Below are 19,392 nucleotides of genomic sequence, written 5' to 3' on the forward strand. Positions count from 1 at the left end.
ATATAGCGTTCCTCTGTGTGACAGGCACACTTCTTTGCTGTAGCTCACTTAAATGTTTGTTGGCTTCATCCACCAATACCTCAATTTCCATGGGGTCGAATTTCCTTTTGCGCCTTCTGCTGTCCAAACTCGCCATGCCGCAAGCCACAAAACGCGCAAAACCATCATTTAAATAGGGCGTCTCCAACAGTTTTGCACCTGCCACCAGTTACGCAATCACTCTTGTTAAATCACCCGCAAACCATGGTTCAGCCCCTCGCGCAAAATTCCAGTTTGCGAGCGCAAATTACTGCACGCAAAATTGGATCTTGATAAATACGGCCCAAACTGTTCTATTTAATCATATTTTTATAGACTGTTAAACTGTGTTATAATCTGTCTGAAACTAAACGTGTTTATAGATTAAGGTGCGACCAGGGTGTGGTCATATTTGAAGCATAGATCATTTAGTGAGTGATGATCAAACAACCGATTTTACATTTTAAGTCTTTGATAATTTTCTAATAGTCCTTCTGTTCTTGAAACAGCATCTTGTTTGTTAGTTTTTATATGATTATTTCTTTGTTTCTCTCTAACTTTGTTTGTTTGTTTCTTTCTTTCTTTACATCAAGTCTTTATATCTGAAAGTACAACTCCTCGTACAATTTCTTAAATTCAATCCATACATCTTATTTTCCATCCTTCTGCTTATTCCATCAGGGTCGCAATAGGGCCGGTGGCCATCTCCAGCAAACTATGAACAAAAGGCGGTGTACACCAGTCTGTTCCATGGCAACACAGAGACAAACAGGGACATACAACCATGCACACATTAACTCAAACCTAAGTACAATTGAAAGCCAATTAATGGAACAATTATGCAGGAGGAAGCTGGCGTACTGAGAGAAAACCCATGGGAGTCACAAAGGGTACATGCAAACTCCATGCAGAAAGACCGTGGACTGGGAATTGTACCCACTGCCCCACTGTGCAATTAAAAAATACTTTATTGATCCAAAATGGGAAATATCGGCGGGACACTGTATCTGAGACTGCTGTGAAACGCTGCCCTAACGATACCAATATTGGATCTTTGAGTATTGATATTGACCCAATTTAATATCAGCATGAATCATACATACTTTAATGACTTATTTTATAGTGTGGAATGATAGAAACAGGGCTTGCACAAGGGATATTTTTCAAAAAGAGAACAATAACTAACAACGTCATTTATGAGAACAACTGACCAATTCTTTATTCAGAAGAAAAGTGTTTCTAGGAGTTTTCTAATATTGAAGATTTTAGAGGCAGGCTGATATAAAGTATATACGATATTTTAATTGGCTCATCTCAGACAAATTTACAACATCAATATCGACTTTGGACAGCCCTACCTAAAGAGCTCTGATGTTTAAAACTTTTTGGGGAGGGTTGTGGTTTTTATGGTCCAGCCCAGGGACCTTATGTATCATGTATTCACGATAACTTCACAACAACTGAACTGAAATCCTGAGCTATCTCTATAGTTATGCTGCTATAGGCTTAGACTTTTGCAGGACATAGGGACCCCCATTTCATCATTCTGCTTCATTCTCTCTCTGTTCTCCTATTCTGCAGAATCTGTTAGTTCAATCTCTAACCTTCTGCTCTCTCTGCTTTTCCTCAGAGTAGCTTTGCCTCGTCTGTTCCTGTTTGGCTGTGACGTCATCCTGGAAAGAAACATCAGCTGTGCTGCTTCCATCAACACCCTTGTTTATAGATGTTGGAGATCGGCCTGTTTTCCAGTGTGGTCCTGTTTCTCTGACCGTGACTGAGTGGATGTGCTCTCTTCGTCCTCTGACATGGGAGCTGCCTTGGAGCTCGTCTGCCTGACTGTGTGTTTCCTGGACGGGGCCGCCTTTTACAGCTGCTTTTTGTATCTCTGCTTCTGTCTCCTTGAACCCCAGTCGGCCTCGGCAGATGGCCGCTCACACTGAGCCTGGTTCTGCTGGAGGTTTCTTCCTGTTAAAAGGGAGTTTTTCCTCTCCACTGTCGCTACAAGCATGCTTAGTGTGAGGGATTGTATTTGAGTCAATGAGTCAATGCAATCAACTGGTTTTCCTTAGATAGAAAACTTTGTATCAATTTGACTGTATGATCTGGTTGAACTGTAAAGTGCCTTGAGATGACATGTGTTGTGAATTTGGCGCTATAGAAATAAACTGAATTGAATTGAAAACTGAATTGAATCTGAATCTGACCTGAGATTAAGGAGCGGCTGAAGAATCCCATAGAGCTGCACTGGACTAGACTTCAGAACTATGCTCCTTTATTTTGATTTTGTCAAAAAATGAATAAATAAATAAATAAATAAATTTTTTAAAAAATTGTTAAATGAAGTAGCCAAAGCAAACTGGCAATATGACTAGCAAAATGTTGCCAATAATAAAAAAAAATCAAACAAGATGTGAATCAACTAATAAAAAATAAAAAAAAACATGTTTTGAAATTTGTATATTTATTATAATCTGAAGGATCCCTTAAAAGGCCTTCACATGTAGCCATGATTACATTATTTACATTAACCTGCCTTGTTTTCAATAATACCCATTTTCTACAATGGTTAACGATGGAGCTCTACAGCCAACAATGCAAAAAGTGGAACAAGTTTAAGATGTGTTTCTGTAATGTTTTTCTGAAAAATATCATCAGAATATTTTCCAAGTTGGAAAAATTTTACTTTTTTTATGTATTTTGCTGTGAGAGAGCAGCTTACTTTCACAGAAAAACAACTGATTGCTTGTGCTAATAGGTATGTGAAGAAATCTATGTCAATGGAGTGGAAGTGGAAAATTTGGCAGAATGTAACAGGGTGGTTAATAGAGAGTACTGGGATCCACTAGTGTAGATTCTCAGGCCTATGACCTCAAACACTAAAGCTTTAATAAAAAAAAAGGTATGACGTTTAAAGGAGTCAATGACTCACATATCCTTACATTTAGTTTTTTACGTTGTTGCACCTTGTATCTCTCCAAGCAAGTTTAACAAAATATTTCCACTGCATGTTCCAACGTGTGAATTGCTCTGGGGGAAGGGGGAAGATAAAAGGCTGAATTGGAAGTGTTAGCTAAGTAGAAACAGAGATCCCCTTCCTCTGTTCAATGTTCATTAGGGGGTTTTTTCTACACAGGGATGAGGTTTTTTCCTCATATTCTATTAATTATTATTAAATAATTAATTGAAATAGATTTACTTTCATAAGATCCAGCCTAGTGCTTTGTAAATGTAGCTTAAACAGTTTGAACAAATTCAATTTAACTTTTTTTTGCTGGAGTTGAATACAAAACAAGATTATGTTTTTAGTAATTTTCCTTGTATTAAAGCTGAAAACATGCTTTTCTGCCACTTCATATCTTAAAGAAGCATTGGCTTTCCTCCATGCATGCATTAGTTTACACCATAATTCCTCTAGAATGGATCAGTACCTCTGTATTAAAACCTCCCAACAGAAATATGCTGCCAACACCATGTTACACCATGAAAAAATTCCATAAATCTGCAGTGCTAGCTTTGGAAAGAGTTAATTGACTAGAACTAGTTTTTGCTGCATTTTTTTGTGGCTACTAAAGAGCCTGATTTGTGGAACTCTCAGGTAGCCCTTCGTTTTGATAGGATCTTTTGATTCTAGAACTCAAAACCCCTTTATTGACATGCTTTATAATAGAAAAGAGAGGCTAAATAAAAAGCAGATAGTAAAAAATAAATCAAAGCATCAGTCAAAGAATGAGTTTTGGTTTTATGTTGCAATTCAAAGAATCAGGGTTCCGTAAATGGAATTATGAAAGCATTGAAAATATGTTTTATGTTTGGGTTCCTAATCTCCAAATAGTAAATTATTCAAGTTTTTGTTTGAATAAAATGTCCGAACATTCTTCTTTAGATATTGCTGACATATAAAGGACATTAATAGAGAAAATATGCTAGAGCAAAGCATGCAAAGCTGGTATATTTCCACCAGAGCCTGGAGCAGTAAGCCCTTCTCAGCACGGCAGCATAGACAGGAAACACATGTTTTCAGCCATAGAACTGCTAAATGTTGTTTGCATTTGGTCCTTAAACAGACATTCTGGTGGAGTTGCAGGTTGTAGTTGTTTTACTGAAGACTGAACAATAGTTTAATCACCGCTGACAGAGAGTGCTCAACATCACTCAGTGAACTAGTTTAGCACCGTCTCATTGCAGGAAGTTCTCATTACATACACAGTGCACCAACCCCCCACCCGCTGTACCTATTTGACAACTACCTGTTTTGAGTTGATTACCTTAGGTCAACCTGAAAGGAGAACACATGAGAAAGCTTCACTGGGTGGGAAAAATACTCCCACCACACAGTAGAGAGCTCAGTTTTGGACTCCGCCCTCACCTGTGGAAAATAGCAGGCTTTGTACATGGCTTCAACAGCAAATTGCTACCTTTGTCTGTCAGCCAAATGATATAGAGACGGATTTGTGTGTGTGTTTAAATGCCACAGAAAACAGCTGTCCTTAGTTGACATAATTGCTTGTTCACATGTCTCGCAGGGAGTTATGTTATGTAATCTTTGTCCTAACTGTCATGATCCCTGTTTTGTTTTTTTGCTTGTTTGTTTATTGGTGATTTTTTTTTTTATCAGCATAAATTTCTATCTTAAAAAACTGTTAGAATATATATCTTCAAGACACATTAATGTAATCAACAAATTTTCAAAAGGAAATCTTTAATCTCAGATTTTGTCAATTTGAGACCCTTTATTAGGGACCTTTATTGATGACCTTATTTGATATTATTCAGTGAGGGTTATTATGCATAGTAATTACACACAAATTAATATTTCAAGTCTTAACCCTGGTAATTATATTAACTTATTATGTACAGTTCATGAAAGAATGTCAGTACATTTGTAGAAATGTAGAATAGTAAAACAGACTAACAAAATATGATTCAGTAAATCAACGACTATGGAAACAGAACTTTAGACAGCTTTGGATTATTTGGCTCTAGATTCTGGGACCTATAACGTCAAGTAGCACAAATAAGATTTGTTTATTTTTTTCAAGTTTCTTTTTTTCACCCAAACTGGGTTTTTTTTTGCCTTTTCTCTCGCTTAGAAATGGGTAATCATGAGGAATACAGCAGTGTTAGCCTATGTCCTGGATCTGTTTTTGTATTAATCCTTAAACTCCACCTTATCTTCTCAAAACCTTTGATGGGCTCCTCAACCCTAAAGCTGTAGAAATGCATGTTTGTTGTTAAACTTTTTCAACCAATGTGTCCTATTTTGAACTGAATGACTGGTGCAACTGATGCAATTTTGCAAATACAATATACCTTTGTATTTTTTTGTGCAGAAGAAAGGTTCTAAATCTATCTGTTTTAAAATTGATCCCAGCTGAAAAGGGATTTAACATCACCTGAATTTTGTGATCTCTGCCAAACAAAGAGCTGAGCCAAAAAGCTCCAAGGGAATAGGTTTTACCAAATGTGAATCATCTCTGTCGTTAAGAACACAAACTCAACGTGACCAGATTTGTTCTTGTCTTGCACAGATGGAGTCTCTTTCTTGCTATGAATACAGTTAGACCTTTAGAGGGCAGACAAAGATCAAGCAGTCACTTGGTGGCAGATTTGGAAATAAATTTTAACAAGTGGAATGTTAGGCTTGGTTTGCCATGCCTAAGAGGATTTGTTTTTTAGGTTGTGTTTGGAAATGTCCATGAAACTGGAAACTGCAGTTTCAGCTTTTCTTTCAGCACCCTTTGTGAAAATGTGTCTTTTGTTGATTTTCTTGTCCGGTCTTGCTGATTCTTTCATGAGCCTGAAGCAAATGCATATGGTCTTTGTGAAACGATAAAGCCTTAATATTTACCTGGAAAATTTGCCACTTAAAATACGGAACCTGAGCCAAATGATACAGCCTCGCCAGTGTTGTATCATCCAAATGTTATTTAAAAAACAGGTGTGGTGCAAAGAATGATACTCCAAGATTTTCTTTTTTAAAGATTTATTTTATCAGATGCATTCTGTCAGCAGGCAACAATTGATATAAGCATTTTGTCAAACAGAAAAAAAAGCCTTAATAGCAAGATAATAATACAAGCTGCTTTCATGCAAAAAATATAAAAACAGAACTTCATTGTTTTAGTGTCAAGTCATTTCCTCTCAGCTTTGACACAAAACACAAACCAGAGACATTCCAGCCTGAATGCAGTTACACAATATGTAAAAATATCTACTTTTAAAAAATAATTTAGAGAAAACAGGAACATTTGGATAAAAGTCCAACGTCACCGATACATACAATATAAAGATAGATGCACATCATTATAGCAAAATGAATAACTTCTGTTCAGGCTTAAGGGTTGGTTTTAGAAAATGTTCCTAGGATTAAAGTGGGCTATTCCCACTGCTCTCTTAACTGTTAAAAATAGATCAAATAATGAGAAATAATAATAGGCCACTAATATGACATGACCTTGCATTAAGGATTACTTCAATTTGGAAATATAAGCATTTTTTTAATGGACACTTTCTCCTCCTGACTGTTCTTTACTGAAATAAAATGTATCACACACATAATAAAGCTTTGGTTCTTTGAAAAATGTCTTTTTTTCTCAGTGGGCTGCATTTTTCTGAACAACAGCTTGAAATAGATGCTTAAGAGGCGAAGTGGTGTGCCTCAGAATGTAGCAGGGAAACCGCTGTCTGTCTGCGCAGATTAACACAGCTAACACATTTATGACACTTTACTGTTTGTGTTTTTCTGTCATTTTTGGACAATTTTCACCCCAAAACACACTTTGATAACATTTTGCTAAAAGTATTTCTCAATTGACCATATATCAGGAACTGAACAAAAACAAACAAACAAAAACATAATATTTCTATAGAAAGATACATCTGTTTTAAAAAAAAACTTTACAATGAATGTTACATGAAAGGCAATAACTATAAAAAATATTGGAGATAAGAGTAAAATACTGTTAAAAAGGAAGTACAACAGACACGTCTGTTCTGGACCAAAATCACTTCCTTGAGAAATAGTGTCTCTATTTATTCTGTACATAGAAATAAATCTACAATATAATACAGCTACACAATATTGTGAAGAAAAGTCATTTTGAAGATGGTTTTCCAAAATATAACTGGCAGGAATTATAAAACGGTGTTATAACAATACCATATTTACATAGGTAGATTTCAGCGACTTAAAATCTTTCTAACACTCTTTAGACATGCCTTTGTTGGCCTATTTTTAGCAGTTAGCCTCTTTGCCGTTGGAATTAGATTTGCAGTTGGTTGTGACGGTGAGTTGTAGATTCTCCTCCTGTTCCTTCGCCTCCTGCCTATCCCGAAATTCTCCCTCGATGTGGAAACCAACCATTACCTGGTAAATCATGGTGCCAATAATGGCTCCAAGGAATGGCGCACAAAGTGGCACCAGAAACCATCCATTTCTAAACCTGTGGGAAACAAGATACATTAACATCACTAGGGATATTTAGTTAAAGACATATAAAGGAAATATTTTAACCATTCTCCATGTAAATATGGAAGTGCATAACCCTTTTCCTACATTCCATTGTTGTTTAGACAAAAGAGTAATTTAACTTTATTTACTTTTTTCATTTTGTAATTTCTGATGTACATGCACTCCTCTTTAAAACAGGGAGTAGTCTATGTCAATGGTGGTTTTTAATTCTGATTCCACAGGACATAACAATGTAGCCATTTTTAAAATAAAGAAAACACCTTGTTAGGCAATAAATCTCATCATAGCTAAAGGCAAAACTTGTGAATAGTGTATAATTTAAGGAGAAATGCAGGGCATTAAGGTAAAGGTAGCTAATATATACAGGGCATGACACTCCACATGTATAACCTAAAAATGCTGGCAAAAAATGAGCTCAAACTTGGTGCACTTACGTGAAAACATCACTTCCCCAGCCAGCCATGGCAGTAAAAAGACGTGGTCCAAAGTCTCTTGCAGGATTGACAGCGTAACCAGAGTTAAAGCCCATGGCCAATCCAATGACCAGAACCACAAATCCCACTGTGAAGGCCTCCAAACCTTGTGGGATTGGGTTGTTGTACGGGTCCACAATTGCCAGAATGCAGACTATGAGGGCTGCTGTGCCAATAATCTGTATCAAAAAAAGATGTGGGCTCAAAACACGGGTTTCATGTTTCAGATATCAAGTTTTCTGTTATGTTTCTTTTTTTTGTTATTTTCGTTTTTTTTTTTTTTCTATTACCTGATCAAAGAAACCATTCACAAGAGTGAGATGTTTCCCTGGGTAAGTAGCAAAGATTCCAGCGGTGGCATTTTCCCCATCAACAGTGAAACATCCGGTGTCCCACAAGGCATCTAAAACAGAAGAATAACGCTAAACTTTTGCTTTGGTTTTTAGATGATGTACTCTGCAGTCTGACACATAAAACTCTTAAATAATAAATGAAAATAAATGGATAATAGTGGATCATCCCTCGGGGTCTCTGCTTACCATAATACATGCCAAAAATCACAGCGGCAGCAAAAAAGGCTCCAATTGTCTGAAAGAGGAAGAACATGGGGAACTTTCTCCACTTATCTCTTCCAAGCAAGCAAAGTGAAAAAGTCACTGCAGGGTTCAAATGGCCACCTGTAGGGGAAATAGAACGACATGTGAATATCATGTGAACCACAATACCAACATTAGATAACACTAGAAAATAATGACTTTATTTTTCCATAAACAAAGATCCATCCTCAAAAACAAGCTTTGAAAATAAGTAATAAATCATTAATGTCACATAGAGGCCCATTTGAATGGGCTTACCTGATACTTGGCCACAGACAAGGATCCCTAGAGTGGCAGCAAAGCCAAAGGCAAAGTTGACAGTAAGGAACTGTCCATGGGTACCTTTGCTGAGTGAAAATTGGGCCACAGAACCACAGCCAAACATCTAAAAGAAAGAAAAGCAACTTAACATTTCTTCAAAATAACTTAATGTACTAAAAATATAATTTACTGTTGCTGCAATAAAATGTCAGATCTTGTTGTACATGTTTGCTTGTGGCAATAATCTTTTCAAAATTTATTTTAGAAAAAATCATAATTGTGCTGACCTATTAATTTGGGATTTTAACTTATTTTTACATTTCCTAACACATAGCAGTCTTGTCATTTCATTGGCATAATAAAGAAACAACACTTTTGTCATTGATCAAGGTCTGAGAAATGAAAATATTCCTCTATGATTATTATCAGAGAACCAAGTCAAACAAAAGCTATTGGATGTGGAAATAAATGAGCTCTATTGTACATATGAAGGTACACAGGACAACGGTGCTCTGTATGTGAGAACAGGTCGCTAAGCTGTCCTAAATTTGATCAGGAACTGCATTCAGAAAGCTTTCAACAAAGAGGCTTTATTATGAACTGTATTCAACGAAATGGGAAAAATTGTACCTGCCTAATAAAAATAAAATATAAAAATGTGGAACTTTAAAACTCAAAAAATGTCAATTTCACGGTGGGCCAGAAAAAAAGTATTTATCACAATCAGCAGATGCTGGAGTCAACTGTTTTCATGTGGTAAATATAGAGAATAATTTACAGTTTTGTTGTTCTATGCCACAACGTTGATCCATCTTTAGGCTTTGACTTTCAGAAGCCTATGATGAGCCTGCTATTCAGCATAACCACACCTCTCAGAAGTTGAGGTTATGATTTGGGGGTAACCACATTGAGAGGGACTGGCGCCTACACTTACAAAATCACACGACTCTTTGGTTCTTACCATAAGACTACTGCATTTAAGTTATGATGAATTATGTTTTAAAAAATAACTTCAAGATGTCAAGATGTGACCACGAAGGCTGCAAACGATTATGTTTACGGGTTGGTTCAAAGAATGTGCTTCAATTTTTGTAGCAGAATGGTGTAAAAAAAAAAAAAAAAAAAAAAAAACGCTAGCAGGAAACTCAGTTAAATTTAGTTCAAATTTGTGTTGTGAGGGGATAGACTCAAAAACATTTCCTTTATATTGTTTACAACAAAAACAAAATATTGAAACTCTCAATAAAATGAAACAGAAGAATCGTATATCTATCTATTTCAATTTAGCTTTATACATTTCATGGAAAAAATGGCATCAGATGATGCCATAACTCATGAACAGGAAACTAAAGTTGGAAAATGTGCCAGCAGAAAGAGGTATGTAGCTGCAGCACAGCAGTGCCGAGTCTTTAATGTCAGGGGGATTAGATTACAGATGATGAACCCTCAACTTTAAAGTCTCTGCTTCCTTAGTCAGCTTCACAGTCTGCTTTACAGGTTTTTCTCTACTGTTCATTTGAATTACACTGAACCAGCTGATTCATATGGTTATGCTTTCATACTACTCTGCTACTGCAGGGCTTTGAACACAGTATGAGAGCTTGTAAAAAAAAAAAAAAAAAAGAGATATTGTCTGCAGCTAGTCTGAGGCGCAGATTTGGGGATCGTCTGAGGGGAAATGAACCTGCTGGCCACAATCTTCAAAGGACAATTTCCACTTTTAAGGACTTGATTAACCTGCTGCATTTTAATTAAATCAAACTTGTTTGATTTTCTTATTGGGAAAATCAATAGTGTCGATTTGAGTAAATGTTAATATCTTAAATGTATAACATTATACTATCATTTTTTAGATTTTTTTTGTCATGAACTGAACTAAGTCAACCTGTTTGGTGATGCAATAATGAAATTACATCATAATAATGCAGGTATGCAGTTACACACGCCCAAAAATGTCCTTACTAGTATTTAGTAGTTACTAAGTATTTATTTATATTTGCAAACAAACTTTAGCTTGCTTCAGGAACAAAATAGTGAAAAAATTATTTAATAAATTGAAATAATACATTTTCATTTGTGAAATATAAGAATTTATGTTGGGAATAGGTATAAGACAACATTTCACCACAGTAAAACCCAATCAAAGGTGACAATGATACCTTTTGTTTCAGGTATGCAGAGGACATGTGTGACCTGAAGAATAACTTTGCCACACCTATTTACATCACAACAGAGACAACTGCTACCTTTTTACGTCAAAGATATTTCAATTTGAAAAGCTATCTAGCAGAAGCATTGTTAAAGATAATCCAGGTTTTAATGAACCGAAGTAATGCGAAGACAATATTTAACTTTAAGGTTCCCAACTTATTAGGACGTCTCAGTGTAATTTAATTTATAGAAGCAGAGGAATTGAATATTTTAAAGCGAAAAATGTAATTGAGGTATAACAGGACAATGAGTCTCAAAATTAGTTATGAAAAGCAGAGCAAAAATTATTTTCCTATTTAGATAAAATAAAAAATGAAACACTTTGGCATTAATGTTCTAATGCAAACACACATGTGATTGACTACAGTATCGGCTACAGTAAATAAGGTTTTATTGATATGGCATGCAGCCCCGAATAAGATTTTACTTTGGCGTTTAATCTCACTACACCCAACCTGTGCAAATAGCATTCATTAATCTCCTTTCAAGTCTTATCTGCCATCATCTATTACTTCTAAAGAGGTTAGATAAGAGGGCTGCCATATTTATGAATAGTTTGAAGGGGAAGAATATTTTAAAAAAAACTGCCTCACAGGTACAGAGGTTAAGTTTGATCAGAATTTATAGTTATAATGTAATGCTATTTTGCTGTTTATTTATTTAGTCACCCATATCAACATATATATCTATGTTGTGTTTGGCAAAGAAAACACAAAGCATGTACAAACTATTTCTTATTAAGATTTTCACTGAGTCCCATTAGAAGTACATTAGGACCCTTTTATCTATATGTTCTGTTTTCTTTTTTGGTGTCTTCTACACCACAGTTAATACCATGGTTCACCACGGTCTCATAATTATGAAATTATCCTACAAAGTAAACATCTTCAGCAGCACTTGGAGCACATGTACACTAACTTACCACAAGGATGAGAGTGCCAAGGCACTCTGCCAGGGCCTGGCGGAGCAGCTTGTTTCGGATCTGAAAGAAGCGGGCCAATTTGTCCAAATAAATCTTCTGTCGACTCATGATTTTGCAGGCTGGTGAGACTGTGAGAAGATCCAAACGCCACAGATGCACGGGGCCTTCTAAATGGCTCTGAATGTGGAGGGCCAGTGCTTCTCATTAAATAGTAGAGATGGGCTTGGATTTGGAGAATGGGACCTGCCCACTTCAGGAGCACCTCCCGTCATGTGTGACTCACAGACTGGTTTCTCTCCCCAGGCCTGTCCACCCCTCCCTAAAGCAAATTAACATGCAACAAACAAGCACTTTTTTTTCTTTGTATTCTTCCACTCTTTTCTCAGTATAAAAAAGGCAAATATATTTGTGTATGTATGTTGTCTTCTTGTGAAAATAATACAAATATCAAAGTTCCCATTTCTAGACCAAGCTTTGAGAAAGCAGGAAACTGCTATGCTTTGTTGCAGATCTAAACCTCTTCTCTAAATTAATGCAAAGTACAAAACCTGCGCTGATACCCAGCTGAACACAGCCTTCCAAAACTGCTGAGTTTCTATTTTCCCTGTAGTTTCATTCATTTATGGTGGGAAGAAAAGTGTGATGTGATTAATGTAAATGAAATGAACATTTCTAAAATACCGACACTAGCTAGTATCATGATTCTGTAATATCATGTTAGGCTTAAGACTTACATTAAAAATAATTCCTACTTGTAACACTGACAAAACAAGAGATATCCTAATCCAATGATTGATATCAGGAGAGGATCCAAATTCTTTACTAACTGTAATTTCCAGTATTGTCAACCTGCTGGCTGTATACAGGTCAGCCCCAGCAAGATGTGCAAAGTATTTAACCCAGGTAGCAGTGGAAAAGCTATATCATACTCTGTGCATATTATTTTGATCAAATCCCGTGTTTCTGGTTTTAACAAAAGCCTATTTCCTCAATTTCAATGATTCGGAAAAGGGCGAAAGTGGTTCTCAACTAGCCCCACTCTGTGTGTTATGTAACAAGCACTGCAGAGGTGTGCTCAGGTATACTCACATAATGAGTCATTAAACTGCATGATTTTAAACTCCAAGCACTTTTTTCTAATCATAAAAATTGTGAGTTTTGCTTGCATAAGATGGACTAGAAACACACTAAAATGTATTGAAAGTTGTTAACCAGACAATAAAAGTAATATTATATATATATATATATATATATATATATATATATATATATATATATATATATATATATATATATATATATATATATATATATATATATATATATATATATATATATATATATATATATATGCTACATTTGCCCAGCTGCAGAGAGGATATTAGCAGCAATGATATGAGAGTTCTGTGGAAGAATATTGGAGGGTTCTGTGGGCCGTTATTTCCATATCAAATAAATTGATGTTAAGTGCATACAAACAATTTTCTGAAGAATCTCTGGTTTACATGAAATATTTATCACTTGAAGAGAGTAGACCATGAAATCCACATGGATGGATGTTATTTGTTTCTGCTTTGCACAAAATTGTATGTTTAAAACCCTGAAATATAACCTAGAGTAAAAGGCTTACTCCCATTTTCATCACAGATGAATGTAAGCAATCCATCTTTGCAGAAAGTATGAGCGCATTTTGAACAGTTTAGCACGCTCCCTCCACAAAACTTCTTACAGCACCCTTTTCTTGTTATCAACATTAATAGGCACCAGGGGTGGTCTCTTTTCTGCTTCAGCTCATCTGTTTCCTGTTTCAGTATATTGTGGGCTCAGATACTACAGTATATGTTCTGCATTCCTTGGTTGTAACTATTTGAGCCCCCTGCCCCCAAAAACTAATGTTCTTTTCATTTTCTTCATTTTTTGATTGTAGCATCTATATGCTGGTTCATCAGTGCAGAAAGCTTTTCTAGCATTTATTTTTTATCAAGAGGGACTTTGATAATTTGCCACAGTGCTGGTTGTTCCCTGGGAGATTCCAGAGACTTGATGGAGTAAAGGTCTAGACTCTGCAGGGACCCTTTGGGTTAAAGTCTAAAGTTATTATGTTATCAATATTCTTGGCTGTTTTCTTAGCTTGAAAGCAGCTGAGCTTCTTTTCTGTGACCACAGCATGTCTGCTGCTATTTGTTTAAAGTAAGAAGTTACTCACTGCATCAGTTAGTTTTAAAAAAATGGCCCATGGAGAAATTAGCCAATGAGAGGTTCTACTTTTTTGTTTTGTTAAACCCAGGTAGTGACTGTTTTTTTCAAAATACTCTATCAGTCCGTAGCAGTCGTGTAAGATACCATCAATAACAGATTATTGCGTCCCTCAGCTTATTTGACTATAAGGTTTGACTATGATGAAATCTTTTATTTATTTATTTTTTCTTTTCTTGAGCCAACACTCCTCTGATGGGAATAAGAAGTAAATCATCTCCTCAATAATTTTTAAGGTCTAAAAAGTTGCTCCTTATTTTGACTCTCCAAACTCCTATTTTCATGCATTTAAACAACCATTCCCATGTAAATTTTTTATCTTCTTTGTCTATTATATTATTTATGGCACCAGTTGTCAACTATAAGAGTCTTGAATTGGAGGCAATAGGACTATTGCTGAGTTCTTCTGAAAATCTTTTTCCATATATCCAGGAATCTTTGTCTGTTCTATAATACCCTTTGTACGGAGCTCCAATATTTCGGTGACCTGAAGACCCATCCTTTTAGGCACATTCCAAGTCTGATATGAATCTATAACCACACATTGCCCACCTGAATCTTTGGAGTCTGTTGGTTGGCATCAAGTCTGCATTTGGCAAGTTGAATTATGATGAGACTGCTTGTTTACTTCTCTGGAATGAGTTCCAAAACAAGAGTGAATCTGCAATCCTCCCCCTCCGTTCACTATTGGGTTTTTTCTTTTAACAAAGATGGGTCCCATTACCACTCTTTCAAACCAGTTGTCTTCTTTGTCCAAGATCAAAACAAAATGTCCATCAAATGTGTGTTCTTTGAAAAAGATTGCTGTATAAGTCGAGCCAAAGTTTTATTGTCACTGATTTATTTCACACATTCCTAAAATCTCATTAACACTCATCTATGTGGTCGTCCCAGAAAGTGTGACCATTTGTGCCCTTATCAGTAGTCACTGGCCTTTCAGCACTTTATTCAGTATTTTTCCAATCTTTGTGCCTGTTTGACTTTTATAGCCGAAAATTAGTTTTCCTTGACTAAACTATCTGAGTTAATATCTTTCTAAATGAGAATGTGCAATTTATCTGGGAGAATTTCCAGTCTCAGCGCAATTTTAAAAGCCCTATTCTGTGAATGTGTCTGATTAATTTCAAAGTTACTTCCTCCTAACTACATGGTAAAACTGACATGCAGAGTCTTAACAAAACTTGTATGAGCAATGTTTTAAGCAAATTTAAATGGACATGTTGGATCGCTGAAGGCAGTCTGAGTCATGACATAGTACGGGCATGCATTCATCATTAGTGTTGCACAATGGCAACACAAATTTTCTGCAGTGAGTATATGAAATTCTGCACGAAAAGGGAGTGACACCATGAATCAGAGAATAATAAGCCTTTTTTATTACTCTTTCAAGTACATTTGAACAGTTTGAGCAAGTCGCGTTTTTTCAGTGTTCTACTGAAGAGTTTAAGATGATATCAAGGTATGAAATTGTTTGGTGAAGCAGATTTGACCGCTGGGCTTACAAAAAAATATATGCATACCGATAAAGCTTTTAATTTCAGCTTATACTCCATAGTTATAACAGCCTTAGCATTAAGCCTTTTCATGCCTTTGTTCTTTCATCACTTTTCTTTTGCAGATTTTTCCCTTTTGGATTTTTCCATCTAAATGGTTCACTGGCCAGGTTATGTATTAATAAAAACAGGACGGTTGATTTAGTTTTAACTTAAAAAAATATTATATTTTGGTGGCAACTTTGTTATCTTAAATCAGAAACTTATCAAGTTACTGATCAATCATAATAAATATATTTCTTCAATTTATCCTGCACCATACTGCCATCTTCTGTTAATGCTTCCTTACTGTTAGTTTGGGTTCCAATAGGTTTATTGATCTTTTTCTGTTATTTTTTTCTCATATTTTGTTTGCATAACTTTAGCTTTCTAATGGGAAATGCACTAAAATTAGGCCTAGTTTTGCATCTATGGCCATTTTTTATTTATTTTTTTATGTGAAGCTAACAAAATTTATTCATTTTGAAAAGTCGAAGGGATGTCTTGTACTCCTTTCACTTTTTCATGCAGTTTACTGTGTCTTTCTCTCTTAAATATCCTCTTGAGTTTAGTCAAAATTACGGCAGAAGTTTAAAAACCATATGATTTTACACATATTGCCTGGAATTGTTTAGTTCACCAGTAAATGTGTAAAATAGAACGGGGAAAGAAATGGTGTATGGCATCCAAGAGTGTCTTTTAGGGAGCCATCAGGATTAAGAAGTCTGCATAATACCTCTAGATTGTCTTTTAATTTTTCAATTCATTTATCTTTGACTTTGCAATGCAGAGTTCATAAAAAAAAAAATCTGTCAGCCAGATGTGTTTGTCTGTTACTGAGCCATTGTGCAAGTTGTTTCCATTGAGGAAGACAGAACAGGGGCTGACAGGAAAAGAAAGATTGATATCCTGGTAGGTCACATATTCTTGATCAAATACAAATCATGTTGTCTGTAACTGTTCTGTGGCATGGCGTACTTTGACATTTTACAGCTTCTGCATCTTCTATTAAGATGAAAAGGTAAAAAGTAACTCAGATCGAGCATTTGGGAAACATGCACTATTATTACAAAGTTATCGGCCGGCCCAACACCGTAGTGCACTTTACAGATCTGTGCCGTTAAAGCATTTTGTTCAAAGTGCATGTGGCAAAGTAGGGCATGTGGGGGCAAAATAAGATCAATTACAGTGGCAAGTCTGCCAAAATGATGATAATAAGATAAAAGTAGCTATATTATTTTGTCATGCAATGGCAGGTCATGGGTTCCACAGAAGTCTAGTGTGTGAGGTTGTTACATGGGTAACAAGCAGCTTCCTTGGGACATTTATAGAAGCCCAAGCAATTCCTGCTTACACCATCCAAGTCAACATATCAGAGAGCACATTTCACAGCCGCCAAACATGGCTGCAAACAGAAGGTCAAAAGAGAGTGTAAGGACAAAAGTCAAACAAAATTAGGCTCATAAATTGTAATACAATCTCCATAAGTCAGACATGAAATCCCAAAAAACACCTTTATCTCCAAGACAGACTGTAGGGCTTTAATCAGAAGGTACATTTGAACTTTCATTCATGCATATTGAAAAGTCATAATATAAAAAATAAACACAGCTTGAACTTTGTAGAAGTTTGCTGCAATGATTGCAGCAGGTCATTTTAAGGTAAGACTACAGCAACTTTGCAAATTTAAAGATTTTATTATTTTTATACAGCTTTGGCTTTTACAGATTCAATATAAAGTGTTTTTAAAAAGTTATTTTCAAATAATCCCAACACTTCTTTCAGATTAAGGCTGTTATTTGATCGGATCATTGCAATAAAACAAAATGTTTTTGATATAAACTATACCGTGTTATCTCTGGCTGTGTGTTCAGATTAGTTCCTTACGGAAGGTGAACCTCTGCCCACGTGTGAATTCTTTGGAAACGCAATATTTTTTTCTTTCCGTTTCAACCTGAAATTTCCTCAATCCACCCCAATGTGCCTTCCAAAGAAAATGAGTCCTGCAGCATGAATCTAGGATGGCGTATGAGTGACCTGATTGCATTTAAACCCAAGAAAATACATGCATGTTGGGCTTCTGCCTTTTTCTGCCATTTTTTAAAAATCTTTCTGATGCTGTATGTTCACTAATGTTCTATAGCAAACCTTACCGATATTCATAAAACACATCTAAATTGTGTGCTGAGATTGTATCAGATACAAGTGAACTATAGTTCCTAAATAGTTGAATACCAAAAGTTGAGTTATGTTTATTCCAAGGGTATAAGAAAAAGGGATTGGGCCATTGCACCGCAGCCTCGTGGGTCTGCGGTGCTATGGTATTCCGGGGTTGGGCCCCTCAGGGACTAGGCCGCTTTGTGGTTTGGTCCCTTGAGTCAGCCTCAGGGTGCTCTCCTCTGACCTTTTCTGGTGGGTGATCTGGGGTGCCTCTGGATAATGGGCCTCGCATCGCATCTTTTTTTCTGTCCTGGGCCTTTAGGGCTAGTCTGGGGCAGCCCACACCTGCTATTAAGCATATTTTCCCTCCTTAAGACATGAGCATGCTCCTGCATTCAGTTCCAGGTGTTCACGGATACACACTTATACTAAATACTAAGCTGCAACTATAGATATATACCACCTTGATTAATATTCTATAATCACCATAGGTTTTGACTCTGACACACATGGAAATGATACCCATTGCCTTTTTTTATGTTTAATTTGGTTCTCTGTTGTGTTCTTTTTGCTGTAATGCCCTCTGTTTTCTGTTCCTCTCATCTCATACAGGTATGGAAGCAGACTTCTAGGGTTTACTGTATATCTTCTGTATTGTATATTTTTTATACTTTCTCTTTTCATGAACTCTTTCCTGTGTCTACCTCTCTCTCTCTCTCTCTCTCTCTCTTTCTTTCTCTCCACCATTAGTTCTTATCCCCTCTTTATTTCTCACCTCCCTTTCCCTGTCCGTTGTATACTATTTTACTCCACAAATAATTTTTAATATAGCTAAATATACAAGCATCAAGCAGAACCTTATGGCAACAATCATACTGGTCTGTTTGTGAAAGCAAACAGCTATTAGCTAGCTCTGGGGCATCAATTCCCAGGTTTTCTAAACAGGACACAAAAGAAAAGGCACTGAATATGCAAACCAAGCATTGCTATATTGACTGTGTATGAAAACGTGAAAACCATGGATGCCATGTCTTTCTCTTTAAAGTCATATACAATTTTGTTTTGGTTGGTCACAAATAGAACTTGTGACTATCCACGTAAAACAATGAATAAGAACACATAAACAACTTTATTGTCATTGCAAACCAATATGACTGACTGGTTTTTCTGCACCTGAATGTAGATCTGCACCTGAACATTTAAAACAGATCTTTTCTTTCCTGATAATCCTAAAATAAGGGGTCACCTGAAGTTGTTTGGTCTTCTAGAAAAGAAGAGTGAAATAAAAGCCTTTGTGTTCAGAGAACAAGAACTCACCAAAGAATAAATTCTGTCATGCTATAAACACTACCTTGGCTGCATTGAGGATTTTTTTTTTTTTTTGCTTAGACAGTGGAAGCTGTCCAACTGAAATCTTAGATAAATCTTGGCAAGTGCAAGGCAGGCCAATTGTCACGCTACACAGATTCTTAAACAAGAGACCAAATAGAGG

The 19,392-nt window shown here is 36.1% G+C and overlaps 1 protein-coding gene across 1 annotated transcript; it reads right to left on the bottom strand.

The window, feature by feature from the left end:
• Positions 1–5,984: 5,984 nt before the first annotated feature.
• Positions 5,985–12,140, bottom strand: aqp3a (aquaporin 3a). The gene is made up of 6 exons (XM_038269856.1): positions 11,953–12,140; positions 8,817–8,943; positions 8,502–8,639; positions 8,253–8,365; positions 7,924–8,141; positions 5,985–7,460 (listed from the first exon to the last, which is right to left on the bottom strand). Exons 1-6 carry the CDS (start codon positions 12,058–12,060, stop codon positions 7,253–7,255), a joined length of 912 nt encoding a protein of 303 aa, XP_038125784.1. The 5' UTR covers positions 12,061–12,140; the 3' UTR covers positions 5,985–7,252.
• Positions 12,141–19,392: the final 7,252 nt, after the last annotated feature.

The sequence above is a fragment of the Cyprinodon tularosa genome, unplaced genomic scaffold (assembly GCF_016077235.1).
Source record: "Cyprinodon tularosa strain WSP-4 unplaced genomic scaffold, ASM1607723v1 ctg74, whole genome shotgun sequence".
NCBI lineage: Eukaryota > Metazoa > Chordata > Actinopteri > Cyprinodontiformes > Cyprinodontidae > Cyprinodon > Cyprinodon tularosa.

Bases quoted from the DNA above. Each gene is read 5' to 3' on its own strand.
- aqp3a (XM_038269856.1), bottom strand. From the start codon at position 12,060: ATGAGTCGACAGAAGATTTATTTGGACAAATTGGCCCGCTTCTTTCAG. The intron at 8,944-11,952 runs GTAAGTTAGTGT...TCTTTCTTTTAG, and splicing joins TTGGCACTCTCATCCTTGTG to ATGTTTGGCTGTGGTTCTGT. The intron at 7,461-7,923 runs GTAAGTGCACCA...TGTTTCCCACAG, and splicing joins TGGGGAAGTGATGTTTTCAC to GTTTAGAAATGGATGGTTTC.